Source organism: Manis pentadactyla, chromosome 14, assembly GCF_030020395.1.
Source record: "Manis pentadactyla isolate mManPen7 chromosome 14, mManPen7.hap1, whole genome shotgun sequence".
NCBI classification, from domain to species: Eukaryota; Metazoa; Chordata; class Mammalia; order Pholidota; family Manidae; genus Manis; species Manis pentadactyla.
In genome coordinates, this window is record NC_080032.1 from 64,625,448 (window position 1) to 64,652,661 (window position 27,214).

The following is a 27,214-nucleotide window of genomic DNA, read 5'->3' on the forward strand; positions in this document are numbered from 1 at the left end:
ATAGCCCCTGTCTTTGCAAGCAAAGTATGGGAACCTCCCTGGGCATTACATTCTCTCCAGGAAATTTTGCTCAAGTCTGTCCCTTCCCCGTGCCGCTGCTAACCTCAGTTCACTCACCAAAGTTAAAATAAGCAATTGAGAGGCCCGTGAAGGTGTGGAAGAGATGGATGAGGTAGCTGTCCTTGTAGAAAAGGTAATGTCGATAAAACAGAGCCAAGGGGTATCCTAGAGGGGGAGAGATCAGAGGAGGGTTACTGGTACCTGGTGTCCTTCCAGTTTAGGTTTGGAAGTTCATCTGGCATGAAACCCAGCCTAGTGAGGAAAAACATACCTTACGTGGATGTCAACGCAGAAGACACTAACAGTATCTCTAAGAGTCAAAGGTCTCTTTGTAAATACAAATTTAAAACTGAAGACATTTATTTTATATTGAGGCAAAACAAAACTGAGTCCTAAGTCCCAAGGTTTCATTTGTAGCCTATTAAATATTGCTAAGAATTTTCTCGTGCTTTTCTTAAATGATGTGAGGAATTGAGGGCACCCAACTATGCCCCAAAACCTTTATGAGCTATTATGATTTCATTGCTTGTCCTGCTAGCAGAGTATGATCAGTCAAATTATTAAGAGGATAAACATAAATTGACACCAGGCTACAGACTGGGATTGCTGACTGCATACAGTCATACAGCAGTTACAAAATACATGTAGATACTCCTTACACACTGAGATGTGGGAATCAACCAATTTATAAATCCATTTTGGTATTCTGGAACAATGTCTTCTAAAGCCATGATTCATGGTATGCTCCCGGGGCCAGGAGTGGTCTACAAGGGGATCTCCTGATGGGCTATGAAGTGATTGTGCTCGGCCAAGGGTTTCTTGCTGAATTAAAAAGGGCTGATAAACTTTGGTATTTCTAAACTAAAATTAGTGTGCTCCCTGGTTTTACTAAAGACTCACATTCAGTGTTCTCTCAAGAAGTCTGGCTCCTGTGCTTGGCGACATGCCCCCTGCAGTAGTGCACATGTGGAAAACTGGAATCCCTACTGTGTTTGTAAGGATTTTACCTATCCTGTCATTGCATAATTAGTGCTCCTGGTCATGGTTTAAGGTTGCTGCATTTCTTGCTTTTGAATTTGTTTTTTTAATTTTTTATTAAGGTATGATTGATATATACTCTTATGAAGGTTTCACATGAAAAAACAATGTGGTTACTATATTTACCCATATTATCAAGTCCCCACCCATACCCCAATGCAGTCACTGTCCATCAGTGCATTCTTGCTCTTAAATTTTAAGTAGCAGTTAACTGGCAATTTAGTCGTGAGTTTGGTCAACTCTGCAATGTTCAGAAGAGTCATACACAAAGGAAGTGTTCAGTTATTTATTAAGTGAATAAATAAATGGATAATCATGTCATATAGCAGTTTATGTCCTTCTAGTCCTTTTTCCCATCCTTTTTATTAATATGATCACAGACCGTGTACTTATATAATCTAGTATTTTCACACAACAGTGTATATTAACCATTCGATCTTCTCGGTGCCAGGATTGGCTGTTCTCTTGATTGCTTTTCTCACCATGGACTAGGCTCGTCAACAAACTTAAAGCTTCATTCAAGTAGTTAATTTTATAGCTATCCTGTGGGTTACTCTTTCATCCATTCAACAAGTATTTATTAAATGCCCACTATGTGCTAGGTATTGTTTATAGAACATATAATGAGGAAGGAGGTGGCATATAAAGGTGGCAAATAATCTCTGGCTAGCTGAGATGAGCCTGTATAGGATTATTAGCTCAAGGGAAAGCGAGACATCTATGAGCCAAGGAACAGGAGCAAGTCTCACATGCCTCACATGGGCAGGAACCTGGCAGGGATGGAACACCAGGTGAGCAGCAAGTATTGCTAAGAACCGCAGCCAGGTACTAGAAAGTGTACAGAATGAGACCTGACTGCCTTAAGTCTTTTGCTTCTTATTTTTAATGTTTTAGGAATAGGGGTTGTGATAAGAGTTATAAGAAATACAGATTTGGTCATTCTTATGACCAAATATGTATTTCCCAGGTATATTTGATCTTTATCCAGTTCCGGAAACCACTGCAGAGCCTATAGGTGAAATGGGTATCTTGTCATGTTAATGACAGACTTTTGGATCCCCGCCCATGGGCAGGGACTGGAGGCTCGATCAGGCAATGGCCAATAATTCAGTCAATCACGACTATGTAATGAAGCCCTCACAAAACCCATGAGAAGAGGTCCCTCGCTGTCTGCTCTGCCCTGCCTGCTCTGCTAGGCTGGATCCTGCTTCCTGGCCGGAGAGGGCTTCTATGCTTGGGGAGCCAGAACACCTCCACGTGCCACTGTGCCAGGTCCCAAGCTCCCCGAGGATAGAAGCTCCTTTATTCAGGACCTTGCCCTGTGTCTCTGCTCATCTGGCTGTTAACTTGTGTCCTTTATTACACTGGTAAACAAGTGTTTTCCTCAGTAATGTGAGCAGTTCTAGCAAATTAATTGAACCTAAGGGGGAGGTTGTGGGAACCTCCAGTGTATAGCCTGTGGGTCAGAAGCACAGGTAATTGCCTGGGGCTTGTGACCAGCGTCTGGCTGTGGTGGGTGGAGGGCAGTCTTGTAGGACAGAGCTCTTTCTTTTTTATTTTGTTATCAGTAATCTACAATTACATGCAGAACATTATGTTTACTAGGCTTCCCCCTTCACCAAGTTCCCCCCACAAACCCCATTACAGTCACTGTCCATCAGCATAGTAAGATGCTGTAGAATCACAACTTGTCTTCTCTGTGTTGCACAGCCCTCCCCATGCCCCCCCCACATTATACATGCTAATCGTGAGGCCCCCTTTCTTCTCCCCTTGCCCTTCTCCCTCCTTTCCCACCCATCCTCCCCAGTCCCTTTTCCTTTGGTAACTGTTAGTCCTTTCTTGGCTTCTGTGATTCTGCTGCTGTTTTGTTCCTTCAGTTTTCCTTTGTTCTTATACTCCACATATGAGTGAGATCATTTGGTACTTGTCTTTCTCCGCCTGGCTTATTTCACTGAGCATAATACCCTCTAGCTCCATCCATGTTGTTGCAAATGGTAGGATTTGTTTTCTTCTTATGGCTGAATAATATTCCATTGTTTATATGTACTACATCTTCTTTATCCATTTATCTACTGATGGACACTTAGGTTGTTTCCATTCTTGGCTATTGTAAATAGTGCTGTGATAAACATCGGGGTGCATATGTCTTTTTCAAACTGGGCTGCTGCATTCTTAGGGTAAATTCCTAGGAGTGGAATTCGTGGGTCAAATGGTATTTCTATTTTGAGCTTTTTGAGGAACCTCCACACTGCTTTCTACAATGGTTGAATTAATTTACATTCCCATCAGTAGTGTAGGAGGGTTCCCCTTTCTCCACAACCTCGCCAACATTTGTTGTTGTTTGTCTTTTGGATGGTGGCGATCCTTACTGGTGTGAGGTGATATCTCATTGTGGTTTTAATTATTTGCATTTCTCTTATGACTAGTGATGTAGAGCATCTTTTCATGTGTCTGTTGGCCATCTGAATTTCTTCTTTGGAGAACTGTCTGTTCAGCTCCTCTGCCCATTAGGTGTGCTGTCTCCGGGTAGATAACATCAGAATTGAGTTGAGCTCTGTAACATCCTGCTGGTGCTTGAGAATTGCCTGGTGTCAGTATGTGTGGGAAGACCCCCTCCCACACACTTACACACATTGGAATTGGGCCCAGGAACCCGAATGGAGTTACAATACTATTACTGCTGCATATAATATTGTTATTGTTATACATACATGTAGGGGAAAAATACACCATTGCGTTTGGTGTTGGAAGAGTGGGAATCACATTTGATGTCAGAGATGTGGCAGGGTAAACAAATGAAGAGAAATAATAAATAGAGTAGATCTTCATTATCTAGAATGCTGAGAAATAAGTTCTGGATGGTTAAGAGCTTCTCTCTTTAAGCACTAAAACCCTTAACCATTTGCAATGCTTGAAATTAAGAAACAGAACATGCATCACTCTGCCTCCTTAAGGTGAATATAATTTTAACATTTCCTTGGTGAGCTGGGTCATGATTATTCTAGAGTAAAGTCAAGATGGCTTTAGGATGTGTGGAGGTGTATATAACGGTTCAGTCTGACCCTAACTGGGCCCATACCGTCCTGTATTCTTGAGTTCTTGTGTTTGTTTCTTAGAGCTTTTATGTCCTCTTCTTTGCTATTCAGGGACCAACAATCACTTCTTGAGTGTTCAGGTGCCTGCCAAGAATAGTTCCTTTCCCTGCTTTTAACTTACTGCAGGCCTTAGAAACCATAACTTTGTTTTAAAGGTGTGTTAAAAAAAGATGAGAATGAGGGCCTTGGGGGCTTTCCTTATAGTCTTAGTGATCATAGCCCTGCTGACATGTGCCCTGGCCGCTCAAGGCCCTTTCTCCTCTCTCCTATTTTCAGGTGGCTCTGGGGGAGTGGAGGTTGTCATTCCACACAGGTGGGTGAAGTATTAATGCACATTGCTACACACATGATAAGAAGATGGAGCAGTTGGCTGAAAAACAGAAAGAATGCAGCAGGCAGATTACCAGGCACATTAAGATTATACAACAGAGAACAGCAAAGCCTGGAATGAAGCCGCAAAGAGAAGAAGGAACTGTGCCGGCAGAGTTACTGTGACAACCGGGGCTGAATTTGAGTGTGTAAACACCAACCTTGCTCTTGGCTGCTGCTCAGCTCAGCAGGCTTTGGAGAAGGTCTGCCCTGTCACCCTTTCAGAGATGTGCCATCTTTTGGAATGTATTCTCCTACAAGCTGTTTCTGAATCTTATGTTTTTATGGGGGCTTTTTTTGGACTGTGAGCACAGGGCAGTGAAGAATGCAGTGACTGCTGGTGCCACCTGGTACTCCTGCCTTGACTCGTGCTGAGGCCCCAGCAGCCTTGCCCACCAATGCTTTTGCACCGCCACTGCAAATGTCAACAGTGAAAAAGGGAACCAGTATCTTAGCACTACTATGGAAATAATGCTGAGGTTCTCAGGGACCCACCCCTCTGTAAAGTGCTGACACATGGAATCATGTTTTGGTTTAATCTTCCTTCTCATAATGCCCAAGTCCTACACACTTTTCTTCCCCCTAGTTTCCACCACTGGCCTATTTTTATTTTTCTTTTAAAAGTTTATCTTTCATTGGTTTTGAGATACAGTCTCCCTGTTTTTTTTCCTCTTAAGATATAATTCACATACCATAAAATTCACCATTTTGAAGTATAGAGTTCAGTGGTTTCCCGTATATTCACAAGGTTGTACAACCATCCTGCTATTGAATTCCAAATGTTCTCATCACCCCCAAGGGAACCTCACACTTGTTGACAGTCGCTCTCCATTCACCCTAGACCCTGCCATCACCGGCTTATTCTGTCTCAATGGAGTTGCCTATTTTGGGTATTTCATATAAGTGGAATCATACAATACATGGCCTTTCGTATCTGGCTTATTTCACTTAACATGCTTTCAAGGTTCATTGATGTTACAGCATTTCTCAGTGCTTCATTCTTTTTTTATGGTTGATTAATATTGCTTTGTACAGATAGACCCCATTTTGCTTATCCATTCATCAGTTGATGGACATTTGGGTGGTTTCTGCTTTTTGGGTATTATGAACATTCATGTGCAAGTTTTTGTGTGAACATGTTCTCAGTTCTCTTAGGGTATACACTTAGGAGTGGCTCTCATGGTTCTCCACCCTCTAACCCAGCACTTCCCAGCCAGTTTTTTAAGAAATTTCCCACCTGTTGTGACCCAATACTTTTGTAAAGTATTCACAGGCTTGGATGATGTGGTACTGTCAAACTGCTACTGAAGTTCCTAAATGTTTACTCTGTCAGTGCTTACTTTGGCAAAGGGTGGGGCCAACTGCAATTTGATCAGATTGTACCAATCTGTCTCTTTTGCTGAAGGCTTTTTTCTGGCTCCTAAGTATGGCTGACCTCTAGGATTCAGTCTCGGCCTTCTACTGTTCTACATTGTTTCTTTGCAAACTCTGTCGACTTAATAGATGTACTTAATAGGATATTTATGCCAAAAACAAAGTGACATCTTTATCCCTAATTTCTCAAGTTGCAGTCCCACACTTCCTACTTCCTGGCTGGAAATATTCCGTTTGGTATTTCATACCATCTCAAACCATGTAACTAAAATATGACTTCCCTCCTACATCAGCCTTCTCTTGGCTTCTTTTTTAACTAATGGCGTTACTACTCTCCAGGCCACACAACCACATGCAAAAGCCTCATGGTGTCCTCGCCTCTTCCCTTTGTTGGTTCCCTGTATCTAGTCACCAAATCCTGTTGATTCCTCCTTTTTAGTGTCTCTTAGGTTCATGGCCATTTCCCTTTTCTTCCTGAGCCTCACTGGCAGTTAAGGTCCTCAAGCACTCACCTTAAACTCCTGCAGTGACCTCCGACCTGACCTCCTGCAGCTTCCTACTTTCAGCAATCCTACACCAGTGCTCTTCTTCAACTCCTGCTCAGAAACCATCAATGATTCCCAACTGACTACCCAACAGGGTTCCAGTCCCGAAGCCTCAGATTCAAAGCCTATCTTCCAAACTACATTTCTAGTTAAAGCTTCCATTTCCCTGGTTCAGCTGAAATGGATCTGCTAGTTTTTGCCCAAATATCTTGTGCCTTGTGTCTCTAGCCCTTAACTTAGTTCATGCCAATCCCTTTGCATGGAATACTTTCTCCAACCAACCCTCCAGCAAGTGAAATCCTAACCATTCTTGAAAACCCAGTTCAAGCTGTATGGGTCTCTAAGGCCATCTCCAACCACAGTGATATCTGGGGTAGCAGGGACTCATGCCTTAAACCCATGGCACTTAGGACTAAACACTCGTTTGGCAAACCATTTTACACTACAACATGCCACTCCTTACATTTTTGTTTTGTATTAAAATTTTTGTATGTTCACCATCTCTTTTCCTAAAGGCCTCCTATGTCTTCGGCTCTCCCGTAGCATACTATCCTGTATTTTTTGACTGACTGACCAACAGTAATTGACACTTCATAACTGTTTGATCTTGGGTGTCAGTTTTCTCATCTGTAAAAATAGTACCTGCATCAGGGAGTTGCTGTGAGGACTAAAGGAGATAATGCGTATAAGGTAGCACAGTGCTAATATTCAGTAAGTGGTCACAAAGTTATATACACACATAAAAGAGGAAGGAAAGCAGGCCTTATCTGAGAAATTCTGGGGCAAGTAGGTATCAGAATTTCTTAATCAAATCTTGTTTCCTGGGACAGTCAAATGACTAAGGCATTTCCCTTCTATCTGCATTTCAGAAGAAAAGCCATAGCATATTTGTTTTATAAGGGTACTGATTATGGCTTGTCAAGAGCACTTTTTCTATAATGCAGTGTACTGTTAAATTAAGGCCTTGGATGGTTAGAAGAACACAGACTTTATAGAGTTAAGGCCAATCTCAGCTTGAATCCCTGTTCTGCTACCTACCAGCTGTCACCCCAGGCTGGCTGATTAACTCAGTTTTTGTTTTTGTTTTTTTTTTGGGTCTTCAGTTTCATCAGTGAAAGTATTATCTAGTTTAGGATTCATGCATTAGGCCTGGCACATAGGAGATGCTCAATAAATATGAGATTGCTTCACCTCTGCTTTAACAGTGAAGTGCTCAGCAATCTCATCCAGTCACATGGCTTTAAATACCATCCATGTGCTAATGTTTCCAAATTTTCATCTCTAGCCTAGACCTCTCCCCTGAACACTTGGTATAGCTTACACAACACCTCCAGTAGACACAATCCTAATGGGTATCTTTCATTTAACAGGTTGAAAATGAACTGCTGACAAACCTCCCTCCCTAAGCCTGCTCCTCCCTAGCCTTCTCCATTTCAGCAAATAGAGACTTACCCCTCTGTTCACTCAAGACTGAAACCCTGTAACTTTGCCATCATTCTTGATCTCCCTCCCTCCCACCCTCAGCCCAGTCAGTCAGCAAATGCTGTCTGCTCCACCTTTACAATAAGCCCAGAATCTGACTACTTCTTCCCCTGGTCCAAGTCAACACATCTGGCCTGTATTACTGTAGTGGCCTCCTGACTAATCTCGCCACTCCTGCTCTGGCCTCCCTTCAGGCTGCCCTTAACACAGCATCGGAGGGAGGGATTCTATTATAACCCAAGTTGGATCAGCGCCATTCCTCAGTTCAAAGCCCTTGGAAAGCAAAAGCCACAACCCAACAGGAACACATACGATCTGTCCCCCCCTCCCCCCGACTCCTCTGTCCCCACTGCTCTGCCCCAGCCACAGAGCTCTCCCTTCCTGGAATACCAGACGGCTCCAGCTGAAGTTTTCACATTGGTAGGCTCCTTGCCTGGAATGCTCTTTCCACAGACAAGCTCATGTCCCTCCTGCACTTCAGGTCTTTCCTAAGATGTCACCTTACCGGGGAGGACTTCCCTGACCACTGTAACTGAAACTGCACACACTTCCCCCTCATCAGTCCCCAGCACGCACTTCCTGCTCTCCTCTGCTTTATTTTTCTCTCAGCACTTACTACTCTTTCACATATTGTATATTTTACTTATTTATCAGTCTTTGAAAGCAGGCATTTTCTGGGTCTGTGTTTTCCCCGGCTGTACCCCAATGCCTAGTATAGCTCCTGGTACAAAAAAGGTCTCAAAAATATTTGTTGAATGGATGAAATAATGCAAGAATGAATGAACAAATATGCTGTTTTCTAAGCAGTCAGTTAAGATATTCATTAAACATCCATTATGTGGTCAGCATTGCATTAGGCAAGAAGGGGAATACGGCAGGATTCTAAGAGATGCTTTTGAACTCTTAAGGAGCTAATTAGATAGAAAACTGTCAAATGATGATGTTCTGTAAGTGCTAACTGCATGGATGTTGTATGAGGTTAGAGAAGAGAGAAGTTAAAAATGCCCAGAGTAGTCAGCATGAGTGGAGAAGAGATGAGCAGAGGGCACTCCAAGGGAAGAGAATACGGCAGCAAAGACAGGTCGGTAGGGAAGAACACGGAAGAGTCCCTTCCGCAGACTGACTGACTACAAATGGCGAAGACTGTAACAGAAAGGACAGGAAGCACTGGAAAAGTAGGCAGAACCTGAAATTGATATCATAGGAAGAAAATCAATAGGATTGACTGCATTGTAGTGGATAATGGTAAAGGACAGGTTACAGGTTAAAAGTGGTTAAGTCGCTGTGATGGTCTTCAAACTGTTTTGCTGTTAGAGCCCTTAAAAGAAAGAGTTCTGAGAAACTATATATCCCCTCTCACATTTTTAAGTTGCCATCTAACATTTATAAGTTCAAACAATAGCAAATGAGGCGTGCTCTTTTAATGTACACTGAAGATGTGCTTTAAGTACATATGGAAAATGTGTGCCATGAATCCAAATAGCAAACAAAAGCTAGATCAGACTTACCCTCTGTCAACAGAGGTCTAACTTCACTTTTTAATTCAAATAAACATGTTACCAATTTTAATAATTATCCCTCATGACAACCATCTTATTTTTGAATTCCACTTTTAGGATGGATAGAAAGGTAGAGGGTTGCCCTGGGTTCGCTACCCAGGTCAAACAAGGGGCTACTCCTTTTTACTTTACTCTCCTGGGAAATTCTTATCCACTGCCACAAACCGCCAGGCCTTTTTTTCCCCTTTTTAGGCCAGTGAAGGATGACTGCAAGAGAACCGGAAGGGAGGGGCATCAGAGCAGATAGTCTTAAGCAAATCAAGTTTAGAACACAGTATATATGGAAGTTGAAAATCTGGACATTGATTCCCTTATCCATACCCATGTATCCCCTGGGGAGTCTCTGTGTACCACTGACCTCAAGGTTCCATGTCTCGGAGGTTAGAAAGAAGGTGGTGCCACTGACAGAGACACAGAGATCGGAGGAGGAGCTGGCTCCCATGGTGGTGGTGCTGGAGACAGCTGAAGCCAGGGGAAAAGATAAGCTGTCCCAGGACAGATCCCAAGAGGGCAGGCCAAGGGCTCAGTCGCGGAAAACGCCTGTATTTAAGGGAGTGCAAGCAAAAGAAACTGAGATAAAACAGAAAAATAAGGAGGTAAATCAAGATTGTATGTGAGAAAGGAAGACGACTGTTTTGGTAGAAAGGAGTTTAATAACATCAAAGGTCATGAGCCTAAGGAGGGTGAGCAACAGGAAATAGCATGGAGTTTCACAACGAAGTCATTAGTAACTGAAGCGGCTACCGTGATGGATATGGAGATACCCACATATCCCAGGGATGAGACCGACTCTGAAGGGAGGGAGCACATAAAGTGAAATGTAGGCTGGATGTGAAGACTATTGCTGAAGAGGTTTGGCAATAAATGACTACTGGCTGGAGAGGTGGCCACTGAGTGCAGTGAAAAATATCTAAGACAGGGAAGTTCTATCCACATGTTTTATGGAAGAAGAAAAGGACAGTATTGGTACCAGAGGAAGGAAGACTTCCCTTTAGAAAGGGGAAGCCTGGCCTTCCTCTGAGACTGAAGGGCAAGGCCAAGAGACCAGCATAGAAACCAAATGAGGGGATTCACAAAAGAACCTTAATCTCAGTGAAGACTCCTGCATGATGGGGTCATCCCTTGGAAAGAGTGGCTGTGAAGGAGAAGCAGAGAGACTGGGGGCTGTGGGAAAACACCCCATGCAGGGGACCAATCGGAGACGGTTCTCTCTGAGGAAAGGTTACCAAAAACAGAAGTGGGCAATTCCTTGGCTATGGAACATTCTTCTTTCTTTAGAAGCTGGTATTTTAGGAACATGGCAGAGAGCTCTGACTTCTGATATGAAACATCACTGCCAGTTTACGAGTATCATTGTCTAAACATGAGCTGCTCAAACTGGGGCAAGTGACAGAAGCTGCAAAATGAAGGTGGTGCACCCGCTTTTCTAGAAGTTTTGCACAAATTTCAAGCAATTTAACTGGAAAGTTAACTCAGTTATAGTGAAACAAATAAATTACACAGAATGGAATACAAAATTGCCCTGTATTTTAAAGACACAATGTGAGATCTCAATGATATTTCTGTCTTTTAACAGCTGCTTTCTGCTAACTACCCCTGAGAGTTACCCCATTTATTCAGTTTTCTACCGTGGTTTTCAGGAAACCACCCATGGGAAAACTTAAGAAGCTCTGCTTGAAATCCATACTTTTATCCTTTCCTCCAGATTCAGAGGAAGGTGGCTTCTCTTTACATGTCTTCTTCCCTTTGGTTCCAACCCATACCAGTGTTACTTGGGAAATTTATTTATGATCTCCCTTGCTGGATTCTTTGTTTTCTTCTCAATAAAAACAATAACAATGATATTACCATCAATACTGGCAAGTGACCTTTACTGAGCACTTACCACATGTCATTGAATTAAGCACTTTACACACATTACCTTACTTAATCCTCATAACCATCATATGAGGTAAATATTATTATTATTGTCTTCACTGTCTGGCTAGGAAAACAAATCAAAGCAGTTATCTGACTTGTCTGTGCTGATTAGCTAATTATTGATGAAGCCAGATTCTCACCCATTGGTCTCACCTCTAAGTCCATGACTGGGCCACTATGCCCTGATCTCCTCTAGTTCAAACACCGGCTCCCAGTTCTTCCCTCCAGCCCTCTCTGCCCAGCCCCGTCCCTTTGCAGCTGCTTCTAGCTACTGTTCAATTCTACTCTTCCTTGCAGTCAGTCCCCTGGAATCATGGTCTAACTCATCACCCCTATTTCCTGTCCACCCACTTCTTCCTTAGCGTTCAGTATGTGGTAAATGTCTCCACAGCCCAGGCCACCTCCCTGAACCTCACCATCACCTCTTGTAAGATGGTCAATGGGCTCCTTAAAGTAAAGTGAATGACTCTTCTCAAACTCAAAATTCATACTTACAGTTGGAGATAAAGGGATGGGAGATATAAAATCTCAAAAGAAGGCTACATCTGTCACTGCTCTTAGGATTCTTTACTGACAAGATTGTTGCAACTCTGAAATTTCTAGAAAAGATGTGGTTGGAAAAACCTCAGTCTCATCCTTACCTGGATGTTACAATTTCTCTTAGACTATTGAAGGTTTCCATAGATGACAGGTATTTTCCTCTGGGCAATATTGAAAGGCCACATTCAGGATCTATCAAATAGCTTAAATACCTGCTCTTTTGATCAAATTTCAGTTAAATTTTTCCAAGATTCACAGACTAGAATATAAAAGGACTGCTTCTGAACATGGCTTATTTGTAGTTTATTCTTATCAATTTTTTCACATGATAATCTTTATCATTATTATTTCTACTTTGAAGATCTGCCACTTAATTGTTTTCTGCTCTTCCACCAAAGTGGATCTTCCTTGCGCTAAAGAACTGCACAGAGAAAGACACACAGAAATAGGAAGGAGAGTTAAGTGCTGCTGGACACTGTCTCTCTCAGTGACAGATAACTGATTAGGCACTTAGTGCTTAGAGCTGAGTTTCTGATCACTCTGTTGGCTGGAAGATTACGGACATATAGGTGGGGACGAAGCTCACCTTCGCAATTTGTTTGGGCCTGGTCCTTTGCTTCTGCTCACCAGGTTAAGCCTTGATGGCAGTAATGGCAAGGTGCCAGCACACCTTGCACCCTCTTCTACAGAGCCCTCTGTAGCTCGGCTGAGTCATATGCTGAGTGGTTATTTGTAGGATATGACCTACGAATGACCTTATTCGTAGCATGAAGAAACCTTAGAAATCACTGACTCCAAACCCTTCGGGAGACAGATAAGAAACTAAGGCCCAAAGGGGATAACTGGAATGCCCAAGGTTACCACAGCACAACGCAAACAGAATCCACACCACTGGATTTCCATTTTGATATTCTTGCCATGTGCCTTGACACTTGGCAGTGACCTGCCAGCGAATCACTAATAACCAGCAGTGTGTACTTCAAGCGACAGCTGTATTCTCTGACTTCTCTTAAGTCTATACTCAAGCACCTGTTTATAGATACCTGCACCCCCATGTTTGTTTGCTTATCTTCCTATCTAAAAACATTTAAAAACTTCATTTTAATGCTAAAGTGAGATGTTCTCCCATACTTTGTTAACCGAATTCTTGGGGACTCCCAGTGGCTACCCTCACACCATGCAGTAAAAACATAGCAGTTCATTTCTGAGTTATCTCTAGCAGAGGATTTCAAACATTTTGATAACGGTGGTAAGGACTCAAAGGAAATGGGACAAGTGATCAACATGTCCTGGGAATAAAATAGAGGGGTCACTTTAAAGGTAAACTAGTAGATGGCTGTTACTTGTGAGGAAGAAAGAGCCTTGTTATAAAGGTTAAGATTAGTTTTTTAGTTGTTTTAACCAAGGAACCTAAACTGAAACTGCCTCAAAGTCCTACCAAAAGTAATTCTTTAATTGCTCCATTTAAGCCAAGTGCTCTTTGGAATCAACGCCTTCTTAGGCTTTGTGCTAGTGACTGATATGCACACACACATCGGCCAACTGTGAAACTGAAAAGTTATGCTACAACAAAAGACTGTGAGGTCACCAGTCCCCTTTTTTGACATGCCACAGGAAATCAGACACTCATAGATTCTCACTAGCTTCTTCACCCAGGAAAAAGTCATCCTTCAGTGGTGAGCTCTCAGGAGTATTTCAAGTCTGATCAGTCAGATGGCAAAGCGGCGTCAGGGAAATTATCCTTGTTTTATCATCTGAATCATAGTATTTTTCTATACTACTTCCTATTTGTTCAAATGGTCACATATCAGATACATTTTTTTCCTAAAGATTATTCTACAAAGGCTTATAAACCGAAAGAATATTAAAGCTAAGAGAGGCTGTTAGCTGGTTTTTCTTCCTTATAGTAGAAAACGGACAGCAGATGTTCAGACTGACTTTGAGGCACTTTAAGACACGGATATACTTTTACTAGCAAAGATGAATCACATTCCTGTTGCCTGTATTCAGTGTACTTTGTGACATTTTATTCCTTGTAAATTAGTAAGCCATGGGTGTGGCAACTTCTGGCTAGATGATATGATCTGCTAGAATACCCCTGACTCAGCAACCAAGAGCAATCTAGTTTAGAAATTCAGCTCTGCAGCTTCGGCAAATAACTTAGATTCTTTCCACCTCAACTTCATTATCTGTGAAATAGGCAAATACCAGATATCCTGCAGGCTGTTCTGCAGATTAAAAGATAAGTATTTGTAAAAGCATCATACACGTGCCTTCTTGAGACTCAAAATATTTACATATGGGCAAATATTTTATATAAGCATATCTATAACTTCTTAAAATTTGAGTATTCTTTTAACTGGTTTGGACATATAAAATCTCGGGCTCAAACCTCTAACCTAGGGGTGGGAAATTTTGGCCTTTGCCCCCCTCAATCTGATTTAACTAAATTAAGCCTATAGCAAGTTTCAAAAATAAAAGTCTATGAATTACACCCAGTACTCCCAGGAAGAAGCCTATTTGCCTGGAGCTAGTAAAGCTTTGGTTCCAAGGTTCTTTGTGTGCAGAGACCCCTTTTACGGCCCTGGGGAGAGGGGTGGGAGTGGAGGTGGGAGCTGGTAATGTGTCAACGTGGTCATATATTTTTGTGAAACTTAGGATATTTTTATATTCTTCTTCTTAAAGAGGGTCCTAAGATTATGTAATAAGCTTCAGGTCCCACAAATCCTGGATTATTAAAAAAAAAAAAATCAACTACCACAAGAAAACGAGGCAAATGCCAGAAAACTGCTACTCCCTAAATTCTGTGGGCACAGGGCTTCATCTATGTTCTTCCAAATTAACAGGCATAGTCCCAAAATAAGTTCCGGTGGGGGTTTGGTGTGTGCGTGGGTGTTAGGCATTCATGCTGGTGGCGTCTCTGGGGAGGGGTAAGGCCGAGAAGGCTCCAACAGGACTGTGACAGGGAGCCTGGGAGAGCCGGCTGGGACGCAGGAGGCAAGGGGTGGTATCTCAGAAGCAAATTTTGAAGAGAAGGGGTAGTAAGACTGCCAGTCTGGACTTAGGGAGATACTGCCGGCCCTATTTCTGTGAGTGTAGGGAGCATCCTAGAGAATAGAGCCCCTCTTCCTTGGCTATTAACATTTTTACACACAGTAGCTGAAATGTGGCTTACATCAAAGGAGACCACAGGAGGCAAGGAGGGAGGGCAGCCAGAAATAGGGCAGGCATGCAGGGAGGGTGCGGCTGCGGGGGCAGAAGAGGGAGTTGAAAGTGTTTCATATGCTAAAGCTATGGATTTCTGTTTAAGCCCGGGAGACGAAAGGTCTGTTGCAATCAACTAGCACAGATGTTTATCACCTGAGTGAATAGGCCCATTAGAGGCCCAGTGAAAGTCGGCAACAGCCCCCAGCTCCACTAGCTCTGCTCTCTGACTCAGAGGCCCCTCTGCTTGCTTCTTATCTTCTTTCCTGCCCTGTTATTGTTTCCACCTCTTCTCTCCCTTTTACAGACCTGAAGTGTTTTATCCCCCATTTTTAATGTTCTTTAGATTTCACACTTTATGGTTCTCTCTAAAAAAATGTCTAACTAGTGTGTGCTAACTTGTTTTTGTTCCCTTTTAATTTATGGCACTGGTTTTCAGTGGAGAAATGGTTCTTTGCTTCAGTTGTGACCTGACCTGACCTAGGGTTGCCCAGTCACAATGCCAAGTGACTAATTAACTAGCTGCTCTTCCTCCAACCCTCCCAAATGCTTGTTAGGATTTCTCTCTTGTGTTTAGAGAAATAAATACAAAAGAGGTAGGTGAGACTTCTTTCACTCAGTAGGTATTTCAGCAAATGAAACAATGAAGTCTTTCTTACCCAGCTAAGATTCTAACAGGAGAAAACAACACAATCACACCCTGTAACTGTCCTTATGAATTTGAGCAGGTGTAATTGTTAGTTTCTCTCTACCTCTGTGATCATACAGTCCCTCTTCTTTTTTTAGTGTAGACCTCAGTGAATATTAGCGTATTCACAATGTCGTGCAACCATCTCCAGTAGTGCCAAAACACTTCCACGACCCTAACAAGAAACTTCATACCACTAGTGTCACTCCCAAGTCAACCGTTCTCTCATCCCCCAGCAACCACCAATCTACTTTCTGTTTTCATGGATTTGCTTATTCTGGGCATTTCCTATCAATGGAATCATACAACATGTGGCCATTTGTGTTTGGTTTCTTTCACTTAACATAGTGTTCTCAGAGTTCATCCATGTTGTAGCAGGTATTAATATTTCATTCCTTTTTATGGCTGAATAATATTCCAGTGTAAGAATAGAACATTTTGTTATTCATTTATCAGCTGGTAGACAATTAGGTTGTTTCCACTTTTGGCTAGTATAATAATGCCATGAACATTTGTAAACAAGTGTTGTGTGAACACAGGCTTTCAATTCTTTTGAGTATGTAACTAGGAGTGGAATTGCTGGGTCATACTGTAACTGTTTAACTTTGAGAAACTGCCAAACTGTTTTTCACAATGGCTGCAACATTTTGCATTCCTACAAGTAATGCATGAGGATTCCAATTTCTTCACATCCTCACCAACCACTTGTTTACTCCATTTTTATTTTTGGGGGGGATTATAGAAATGCTAGTGGTTAAAGTGGTATGTGACTTTGGTTTTAATTCTTATCTTTCCATGTGCTTATTGGCCATTTGTATGTCTTCTTTAGACAAATGTCTGTTCATATCCTTTGTCCATTTTTAAATTGAGTTGTCTTTTTATTGTTGTTATAAAAATTCTTGATATATTCTGGATACTAGACCTTTGTAAGACACATGATTTACAAATATTTTCTCATTCTGTGGGATATCATCTTTTCAGTTTCTTGATAGTATCCTTTGATGTGCAGAAGTTTTAAATTTTGATGAGGTCCAATTTATCCCTGGCCACCCGAGTTGGAAATGACCTACTACTTTCTATATCGCATCTCAATATTACTTAAAGATTTAGGAAGAATTTAAAAAAATATTTAAAAATTACGTATTTCAGAATATAAAAAAAATACATACATTAAAACAGGAGGGTGACTTGAAGAAATTTGGAGCTTCTGGAAAGATGATGACCTGGGTCCCCATAATTACTCTGTTAGGCTTTTAATGTAAATAATATAAGTCCATGCTATCTAGGAGTTCCTATATATATATATATTTCAATTACTTTCCTTTATTATTAAATTATAAAATTAAATAGTCATTGAAACTAAATGGCACTAATGGACCTAAAGTGAAAACCTTTCCCCATTCTTCAGGCCTTGTTTAAAGAGGCATACATTTGTTACTGTGATTTTTTTCCTAATATGTATCTCCATAGTTCTAAACACTGTGATTTTATTGGGCTTTTTACTTACCAAATTCAGACATGATAAATGTCCTGTTATGGTATAGATGGGCTTATCTGACCTACACATATCCCTCATGCAATTCTTCTTCCCTTTTTCTAGGAGTTCCTATATTTTGCTTTTGTTTCCTACTCTTTAAAAAGAGTCAATGAAGAATTAAAAAGTGGGGTCAGATTATCCTTTAGCTAAGGAAAGAGGATTTCTAGTATCCCTTATGGGTCAATATTTTTAGTCAGGTCCCAGTACCTTAACTGTAATCAATCTTTTCCACTTTTATCTGAGGTATATGCTATAGGAGCCTTAAGAGGCATTATTCTAGTTGGCCTCTGCTTGCTGGCTTGCAAACAAAAGTTCTATATTTATGGACAGTAATCCAGGGTGGTGTCCAAGTCCATCTGAGTTCAGAATTGCTTTCACAACAGAAATTGCCACCTACCTCATCTATCTGGATGTGACGTCTCATTAAAGCACCCACAAATATAGTGGTCAGAACTTTCATATATAGGAGTCAGAACTCCTGGGATTTCATAGCCTCCTCAGATTTGCATACAATATCTGCACATGAATCATCTACTTTTCTTATAGTGAGTTTTTAATTGTAAAATTACTATCTCTACCATTTATAATTTTTTTTGTAGCAGATAAGACTATGTATGGTTTTCTTAAGAAAATGTCATAGCAACATGAATACTTGGTACTGAAAAGCATCTTTAATTGCCAAAAGCTTTTCATTTTTAATTCAAATTTAGCCTACAGTTAAAATGCAGTATTTAAATAGTCTACTTGATGACTTCATGTGAGTTAAGAACAAAATCTGGGTCTGATCATTTTTGGCCTGATCTTCTACACATTTTCTGACAAATTGTCCCTACAGTTAGAATGCAATGACATTTCTATCAAAAGCCTCTATTACTAACAATTATGGTACATATGGTTCTTAGAATCCTTCATTCAAGGTGTCCAGAGTTTTATGAATCTCACTTATCTGCAAAGCCACTGCTTGAAGGGGGAGGAACTTAGACTTAAAAGTCAATCCATTTTAAGCCAAAAGAAAATATTCTTATCCACAGCTTACTTAACTTTGTTTTTAGAGGCTTACATCCTTTTTTGAAAATAGGAAGAAATAAAGATGCATATAATATCTTTTGGACTATACAAATTACAGATTCACTTTGAAGGTCTCTGAGAAGCTACTACTGCTTCACTAAGAGAACTCCAAGTGGGCCGTCAATCCCCTGGCCCTTGCTGAGACAACGTGTACACACACACACATACACACACACACCACTCTACCTTAAGAACTCTATGCTTGAGAAGGACAGTTTGCTTAGAACAGCTTTCCCTGGCAGCTGTAACTAGGGCACCTAATTTTTGTTAAAGCTATATGCCGATTTATTAATTGTATTAAGAAATATGAGATCAATTAGAATGCTATATTACTCAAAAGGGTTGGTACAAGATAGAAAAGGAAAGATGGAACTATAAGTCCAACAACCATATGGAAAAAATTCCTCTATGTTTAAGCTTCCCATCAAAAGTGTGAGACAGTATGGATAATGATAGTTATGATAATGCAGATGATTATGATAAAATATCACTATTATTGGTAATGTCACTAATAATGATTCAGTAGTCTTACTTGAAGAACAAGAGATGTTAGCAAATGGGGAAAACTAAGCCATAAAGAATCTGAGAGCACTTTGTTTATTCCAAAAATCAGAGTCTACATTTCAAAGAGTTTACGTTACTATCGGGACATCAACTATTACAGCACAGATACTTGAAGAAATACACCAAAAACCAGTGATCTTCAAACTTCAGGGTAACGACTATGCTCTGGAGGGCTTAAAATACAGATCACTGGGCCCCATCTCAGAGGTTCTCATTCAGTAGGTCTGGGGTCAATCTGAGAATGTGCATTTCTAACAAGTTCCTAGGATGCAATCAAGACAGGAGATGCGAGGAGATGCTGGTGTTGCTAGTTCAACGACCACAGTCTGAGTCTCCTTGGAAAGGACGGAGATAAATATTAAGGGAAGGGAGAGAACAATTATGTAAAACTCCCTTGCGTCAGGCTTGGTCAAGTGTTTACAGTTTAGTCCTCACAGCATCCCAGTGAGGAATGCTTCTCAAACTTTTCCAGAGCAGAAGAAAATGAATGCATCTGGACCAAGGGTAAGCAGTTCTCTAGAAACCAGAATGTCTTTGATGACTGTATTATTTTAAACAATTCATGTAAATTTTGCATTTGGTTTCAAAATACTGTTGCTTGTGATGAGTTAAGATACAATTTTACAAATAATTTATCAGATAATCTGCTTAACTTTTAACCTCAGTCCCTCGGTGAGAATGGCCTTTGGCACCATGAGGAAATGCATGACTTGAAGGTTCATCAGTCTGTGGTCAAACAGCCAGAACACATTCAATCCCAAATTTGCATCCAGGCCTGCGGGGCTCTGAAGACAGTGCACACCCTACCTCCTTCCTCGGCCACCCCACCCCATGCACCTCTACTACTCCTTTACGGAACCTCTACTGTTCTAACCAAACTGGACTGCTTGCTGCACCTCGGATTTTTTCCACTTTTCCTGATCTCCACCTATATGCTCATTATTCTTTGCAGCTGGAAAGCTCCCCCCATTTCATCTCTACCTGACTAGAATCTTCCATGGCCTTTAAGGTCCAGCTGATATGCCATTTCCTTTTTTAAGACCAAATCCCGTATTTAAAAGGCTGTTGGACTGAACACCTCTGGTGAGTTTCGATGGCTGCCCAGACAGATTCAGTGTCAGTGGGTATGTAATTATTTTTGTTAAATTAGCTTGTGCATATAATCTTATGGGCCCTAATTTATACATGCTTTTGCAAAGAAATGATTCTATTTGACATTAAAGGTATAATGGCTATAATGGCATTCAAAACATGAAGTTTTCTGCAATGTAAGACACTGAAATGTAGACATAAAGTAGTTGGAAAAATAGGTTTAAATGAAATCCCCAAACAGGAAGCTTTAGATTATGATGAAATCTGTGGCTGTGAATCAGAATAAAGTCTAAAAATGTAGAATATATCTAGACTTTTAGAATTGGAAGAGGTCTTGAAAGTCATTTAGGACAACCCCCTTATTTTATAACAGTAGGATTTTTGGACCCTGCTTTGTATTATGGTCAGAAGTTCCATCTGTGTGTGAATGGTGTTTAATTTCCAGGCAGCTTAGCTTTGTTCTCTTTATATTGTCGTTTTAGTGCTACCTAAAGGAAGCTTTTTGGATTTAGTTCTGAAGGGCCAGACTTGACTTTGGTCCAAAGGGAACTAAACTGCAAGACCTCCTTTGGTTTTAAAGATGCTAACTTTAGTGATGCTAATTCTGACCCTCTGAGGAATGAAGCTTTACCCCCAAGTACAATTTCGGATCAGTCTAACAGCTGGCAAGCCACAGTCATGGCCAAGACTAGAGAACACTCATACCAAGCAGGTGGCCATCTGCTCCATTTGGCCAGCTCCTGCTTTGGACGCTGAGCGGTATCTCATATGCTGATTACATCCTGGTTTAACCACGCAGAGTGAAAGGAGAAAAGGATACCAAGGGCATTTAACTCCACCCCCACACTCACACTCTTCCCAATCCCAGGGTGGTAAAGTACAGGGACTCCAGAGTTGGGTAGAAATGGGCGTGACCTCAAATAAGTTGCTTAACCTTTGCAGGCCCCAGTGTCCTATCTGTGGAAGGGAGATGATAACAGTATTATAATTATCTTACCGGTAATTCTGGGTTAGGCGGGGTACTATTGAGCACTTTGGGCAATGTCTGGTACTAGCAAATCCCTCATAAATGTCAGTTATTGTTATCAGCAAGGGGTAGCAACATTCATGTATTCAGTGTTCATGAATTAGATTCTCTTCTCTCTGTATAAGCTTTTCCATGGCATTTCATTCCCTTTCTGATTCAATTATGACACTAATATCAACTCCTAAAACTGTATTTTTAGTCCAACGTCTTTCCTGAGTTCAAGACTAGGCTTCACACAACTGGAGATGCCTTGGACTCTAAAGCAAATCTAAAACTAGATTATTACCTGCACTGAACAGTATCTGACCCTCCTCTTGGCCTCTCTGCATCTGTGATTCTGTTACCTTTCCAGCTACCCAGGCAGAAGCGCTGAGTTTTTTTAAAACTATTTTTTAATCCTCCATTCAATCAGTTGCCAAGTCCTTCATTTATGCATTCACTTATTCCACAAGAATTTACTGGGCCTTTAACATAAGCCAGGTACTGTGCTAAACTCTGGGTATGCTAGGTGGATAATATATGGGGTACACTGGGTAGTCTTCTGGTGAACAAAACATACATGGGTTTCTTCCCTCATCTACAATAAGTAATTGCAAATGGGGATATACACTTGAAAGGACATTTCAGTCAGTATGAGAAAATACAACAGGGGATGTCAGTTAAAATGAGAGTCAGGAAAGAACTTTCAGAGGAAGTGACAACTTGAACTGAGACCCCAAAGATGAAAAGGAGTCTGTCCAGTGAGTAAGGAGTGAACAGCATTCTAGGCAACGGGGCCAACAGGTACAAAGGCTCTGGGGTAGAAAAGGGCCTAATGCCTTTTCTGAGGAACTGAAAGAAGGCCATGTGGCTAAAAGGCTGTGCACCTGCTTGACATGAGACTGGGCAGCAGGCAAGGGCTCACCAGCCTAGTGTGGAAGCCCCTGAAGGGTTCTGAGGAGGAGAGACACCAGACCGGACCACTCTGGCTACTTCTGGAGAATGGACTGGAGGGGCAAGAACAGAATTAGAGAGCAGTCAGAGGCTATTTGGGTGGTTCTGGTGACAGACGGTCACTGCCATGGTGGTGGATGTATCTGAGACAATTTCGAGGTAGTATTGATAGGACTTGGTGACTGGGATGTGGGGAGAGAGTGAAAGGGAGGGGACAAGGCTGTTTCTTTTGTTTCCAGCATGAGCTGCTGGGTAGATGGAAGTGTATAGAATCTACCTTTCAAAACATTCTGTGTTTCTGAAATATTTCACATGAGATCCCTACTTCCTCCTCTCAGAGCAAGCACCTGGCCTCCGAGTCACTGAAATTACTTAGATCACTGTTCCTTCTCATCGGTTTCCCTTCCTCTCATCTTTGTCTACCTCAATCACCCGACACTGGATTATTTCCCTAATGCAACTCCATGCATACTATTGCCCTTTCCAGTATCTCCAAAGGCTCCCTATCACCGTCTTAATTAAGTACAAGCTCCTCACCTTGGCTTTCAAGGCTCCACAACCTACCTTTCCCGTCTGATGTTCCACCATTTCTCTAGTTAAGTCCTGTTTTAGTCAAACTGGAGCTACCTACTGTTCCTTACGTGTCACCACACACTCCTACCTCAGTACCTTTGCTCATGCTATTCCTCCTGCCTTAACATCTCAGCCTGTTGAGACCTTCTTCAACTTTCCAAGTTCACTAAAGGTCCAGTCTTGAAATCTCACAAAGCTTTGTAATGCTAATGACACTCTGGTTTCTTCCTTTTACTGTGGCTATTCAAGTATTTATCTCATGCCCATTTCCTACCCCCACCCCAACCCCCCAGACAGACCAGATGCAATACCTTTGAGTGCATGGCCCTGTGTTTCCCACTGCACCACGACCTTTGCCCTTGCAGGGGCTCATCCATGGTGCTCAGCCCACAGTAGGTACATTTTGTTGTCTTTATTTGGAACAATTCATGTTATTAATTAGGCTAAGGAGTCATGAGACCCAAGTGCTGTAGGGAAGATGTTTTCCAGTAGCGTTTGCCAGCACCAGGGCTCATAGCAAAATTCATCTTCCATCAAACTCCTTACGAGCACACACAAGACATACACACACTCCTTTTAGCAGAGTCTTCTGGCTGGTCAAAAACCCCAAGGCAGCAGTCCTCATATGCTTACCTTCTTCTTGAAGTACTGCATATTAAAAATTACAGCCTCTAAGTCAGGATTTTCCAAACTACTCATAACCCATTAATGGGTCACAAAACCAATTTAGTGGGTCATAGTGTTAAAAATAAAGTGGAAAATAGCTAAACACACTGTCTATAGTAAGGATAAGTAATGTTTCCTGACACTTTAGTTTCAAATGCATACACACACGTGTGTACTGTGTCATGATGTCTACCTTATTCTGTAAGAATTTATTGGGCCTTTTCCATGTAAAACATATTTCTCACCATGGATGCCAGTCAAAAAGGATGAAAAAACTAGTGCTTTAATGCTCTGCAGCACATCTCAAGTTCAGCAAATAGAACTCAAGTAGGGAAAGCAAGATGTTAAAGAAGCAGTAATGAGACTATCTAATTAAGTTATCCACACTTTAAAATGTGGCCAATACACCTAGCTCTTCCCTTGCAGTGACTGCATTTAGGTACTTTCAATCCAAAAAATAATCTTGAATTGGTAGAAAGTCAATCAGAGGTCATTTTGGACTACAGGCCTTCTTGGTACCTCTGGCAAGGATTACCCCAAGAGAGCTGGGTTCCAGAACTAGGAACTCCATTGCTGAAAGGCTACTGGTTTCTAGGTTATAATACACAGAAGTGATTATGTTTGTAAGGGAAACGTATTTACAGCCAGAATGTACTCTTTCTTCCATGCACATGTCAAGTTTATCGATTTATGTTTGCATGTATGTATTTAACCCATACCTAGAAAATACAATCCTATGTATCCACAAGGAAGAAGAACTATGCTTGATATGAGGTCAAAGCCCCAACTTGACCTAAAGATGAGAAATACCAAGAGTTACTGAAGGCAGTGGCACATGGGAGATAGAAAGGAGAGAGATGGGCAATGACAGAATGGGTAAGGGTGCTCAGGAGTGTGGTAGATGTTTTATAAGTAAGTGTTCATTACTTTGATGATTGGTGGTGGTGAGAGTAGGGGTTAGGACATGGAGAGAACTATTTCCTAGTCAGTTGTTATGTCCTACCACAGTACCTAGCTGTAGCCCAGCAGTACACAGGAGTATTTGATTATGTTAACACAGAAAGGACAGGTTCCAAGTACTAATTCTAGCCCCGGCTCCATTTAACAGATTGCCCCTTATAATTTGTTGCTACTTGTGTTATATTCTCAATTCACAGTTGAGAAATCAACAGTGAGCATCCTAACTAATGAATGTAAACACTCGTAATTGCCAATTACAATCCCAACAAATAAGTGGGTCAGAAACAAGGTTGAAGGAGTAGGAAGTTCAAAGCTGCTGTGGTGCAAAGAACCTTAGATTGGGGTGCTGATAAATCTGGGTTAGATCTGGGTGACACTGAACAATTCACACAACCGAAAGTTCTTTCCACCTCTAAAATTTTACTGTTCTACCAGCGAAGGAAAAGGTGACCTTTATCTGTTAGAAGGAAGACATCTTGGTTTGAAACTTAATAGGCAAACAACAATGAGAACAGCTAGAGTTGTTTAAATATGAATTAATGCCTCTCCCATTATTTAGATCCGGTTAGCACCGTTAGGTGATATTACATGTCAATTTTTCTACTGACTGCTGGATAAATTCCAAATTTCTTCCTGGCATTTAAGGTGTTCCACATCTCCCCAACCTCATCTCAAACTTCCTACGTTCAGATCTCCAATCCTGTGCTCTTGTCCTGGTCCCGTTTGCTTAACTCTTCCCCACCTCTACTCTCCTAGCTCAAGTCCCATAACCTTCATAAAGCTTTCCAACTACTCAAATATTTATCTAACAGATCTTGACCTTTAAATTCCTACAGGACTTTATAGCAGTCTTTTTAAGGGGGCGGGGTGTCTATCCTGTTTCCCAAGTCCACTATTATTTTGATATTCCAGAGTAAATGACAGGTGGGTGGTCAAGGAAATAAAAAAGCGGTATGGTATAAGAAGAAAATATTAGAAATGGAACAGAAAGAGAACAAGGTGTAAATAAGATGGCAATGCAATACGGAGCCTTCGAATATGTAAATCTGGAATATGGGGCTGAGCCGGCCCGCAGGGCTAATACCTAAGTGAGGGAGCCTAAAGCTACGGATAAGCGCGCATGTGTGAGGGTTGACACTAATAACAGCAGGACAGAGAGTAGAACTCAAGAGTGAGACAAATAAGGACAGGTCGCGAGCGCACGGGATAGACCGTGGCATGATGAGAGCGTGGTGGCGCCAAATGCGGGGCCAGAAGGGACAGCGGGGGGTCAAAGAGAAAGGTGAAGAGGTTCAGAGGACACAGCGCCCCCAGACTCGAGACAAAACTTGTCTTCCTCTCAATAGAGGGTTGGTTATGTTTTAGGATTCACATCCGTCCCCCACAAAACGGTCCCCTGCGGCTTCGGGAAGAGGCGGAGGTCATGTCCCCACTCCCCGGGGCCTCCGCGAGGAGGTGGAGCGAGACAGGGGGGTCCTTACCCAGGAAGATGGAGATGATGAGCCGCAGCGCCTGTTCCGACGCGCCGAGGGACGCCGCCAACTTGTTAAGGCTCAGCTCCTCGAAACCCCACCGCAGCACCTTCGTCAGCTCCGCCACCGTCCCCAAGTACCCCTCAGCTTCAGACGCCATCTTAGCTCCGGGCGTCCCCCAGGGACCCCGCAGCTCCGCGCGCCCCGAATGTGGGCACAACGCTGTGGCTTCACCCCCAATTCCGGCCGGGAGCCCGCCCACAGCGTGCGCATTGGCTGCGGGCCCGCCCAGTGGCTCCAGGCTCCCCCGACTATTGGTCGGTCCGGGCAGAGGGCGGGGCCTAACGCGGCAAGGTAGACAGAGGGCGGGCCTGAATGTTTGTAAGGCAAAGGTGACTCCCTCGGAGCAGGGACGCGGGGCAGCCGGGGTGGGGCGGGGCTTGGAATTGCGAACCAGATCTGCGATTGGAAGAGTTAAAGCCGGTGGCAGGTGGTTGTGCAACCCGGTTCTAACTGTTTAGGGGCGGAGTCTCCGGGGGAGAGTGTCCGCCGGTTCGTGCGCTGCCTTCCCATTGGCTGAGGCGGGAGCAGGCGAGAGTCGGGGCGGGAGGGGCTCGTTCCCCAACCGCGAGGTTACTGTCGGTCGCTGGCGTGCCGGGGTTACTGGGGCATGTAACCGAGAGGCGGGAATTCCTGCTGCAGTCTCGCGAGCGCCTCCCAACGGTGCCTCTGGTCGTTCTGCAACCGTTACGCATTCCGCCTTGTCTCCCACTGGGTCTCGGGGGAGCCTAGAGCCCCTGAACGCTACTTCCTGTTTCTTTACTTCATGCATCCTTTTTCAGGCAGTTGCCTATGTTAAAACGTTCCGTTCCGCGAGAGGCGATGAAATGAAGATGCGCCGATGTAATCTTTGTTACTTTCATTAAAAAATTAAACTGTTACTGAGTAATAGAGGTTCATGTTAAAAATTCTAACAGTATAGAAACACAAAAGTCCTTTCTGCCCACCTTGCTTCCCATTCTAACTTCCTACAGGTGACCACTGTTCAGATCACACTGACAAAAATGCCTGTGCCGGAAACCGTGCTGGGCTCCGGAGAATATAATGGTGAGCCCAAGGCTGTGGAGTGGGAATAATGCCCAGTGACACGGTAGCATTAATGCAGGTGTAAATGCACATGCTCTGCAGGAAAGGGACAGCATTCTATGAGAGTGTGTAAAAAAGAAACACTGAGAGTTTCTTGTAATAACTGCGAGCATACCTGTACAATTACAGCTTATATACTTCTATAGCATTTTTTAAAGGACTTATAGCCATATTACTTCACTTAATTTGGCTATGAAACTTGATGTTTATTTTTATGATGTCTTCTTATTGACACAGGGTCTTGGAGAAATTAAGAAACTTAGGTGTCTTTCCCAGTAAGTGGTGGAGATAGAATTTAAATC

General features: G+C 42.3%; 1 protein-coding gene across 1 annotated transcript in view; it reads right to left on the minus strand.

Moving 5' to 3' along the window:
- Positions 1–26,028, minus strand: part of LPCAT3 (lysophosphatidylcholine acyltransferase 3) — a 31,689-nt gene extending 5,661 nt beyond the window's left edge. The window contains exons 1-2 of the mRNA XM_036909973.2: positions 25,776–26,028; positions 118–225 (exon numbers count right to left, since the gene is read on the minus strand). Of these exons, the coding sequence (XP_036765868.1) occupies positions 118–225; positions 25,776–25,926 (259 nt within the window). The 5' untranslated portion in view covers positions 25,927–26,028. The remainder of the gene's footprint in view (positions 1–117; positions 226–25,775) is intronic.
- Between the last annotated feature and the right edge of the window lie 1,186 nt (positions 26,029–27,214).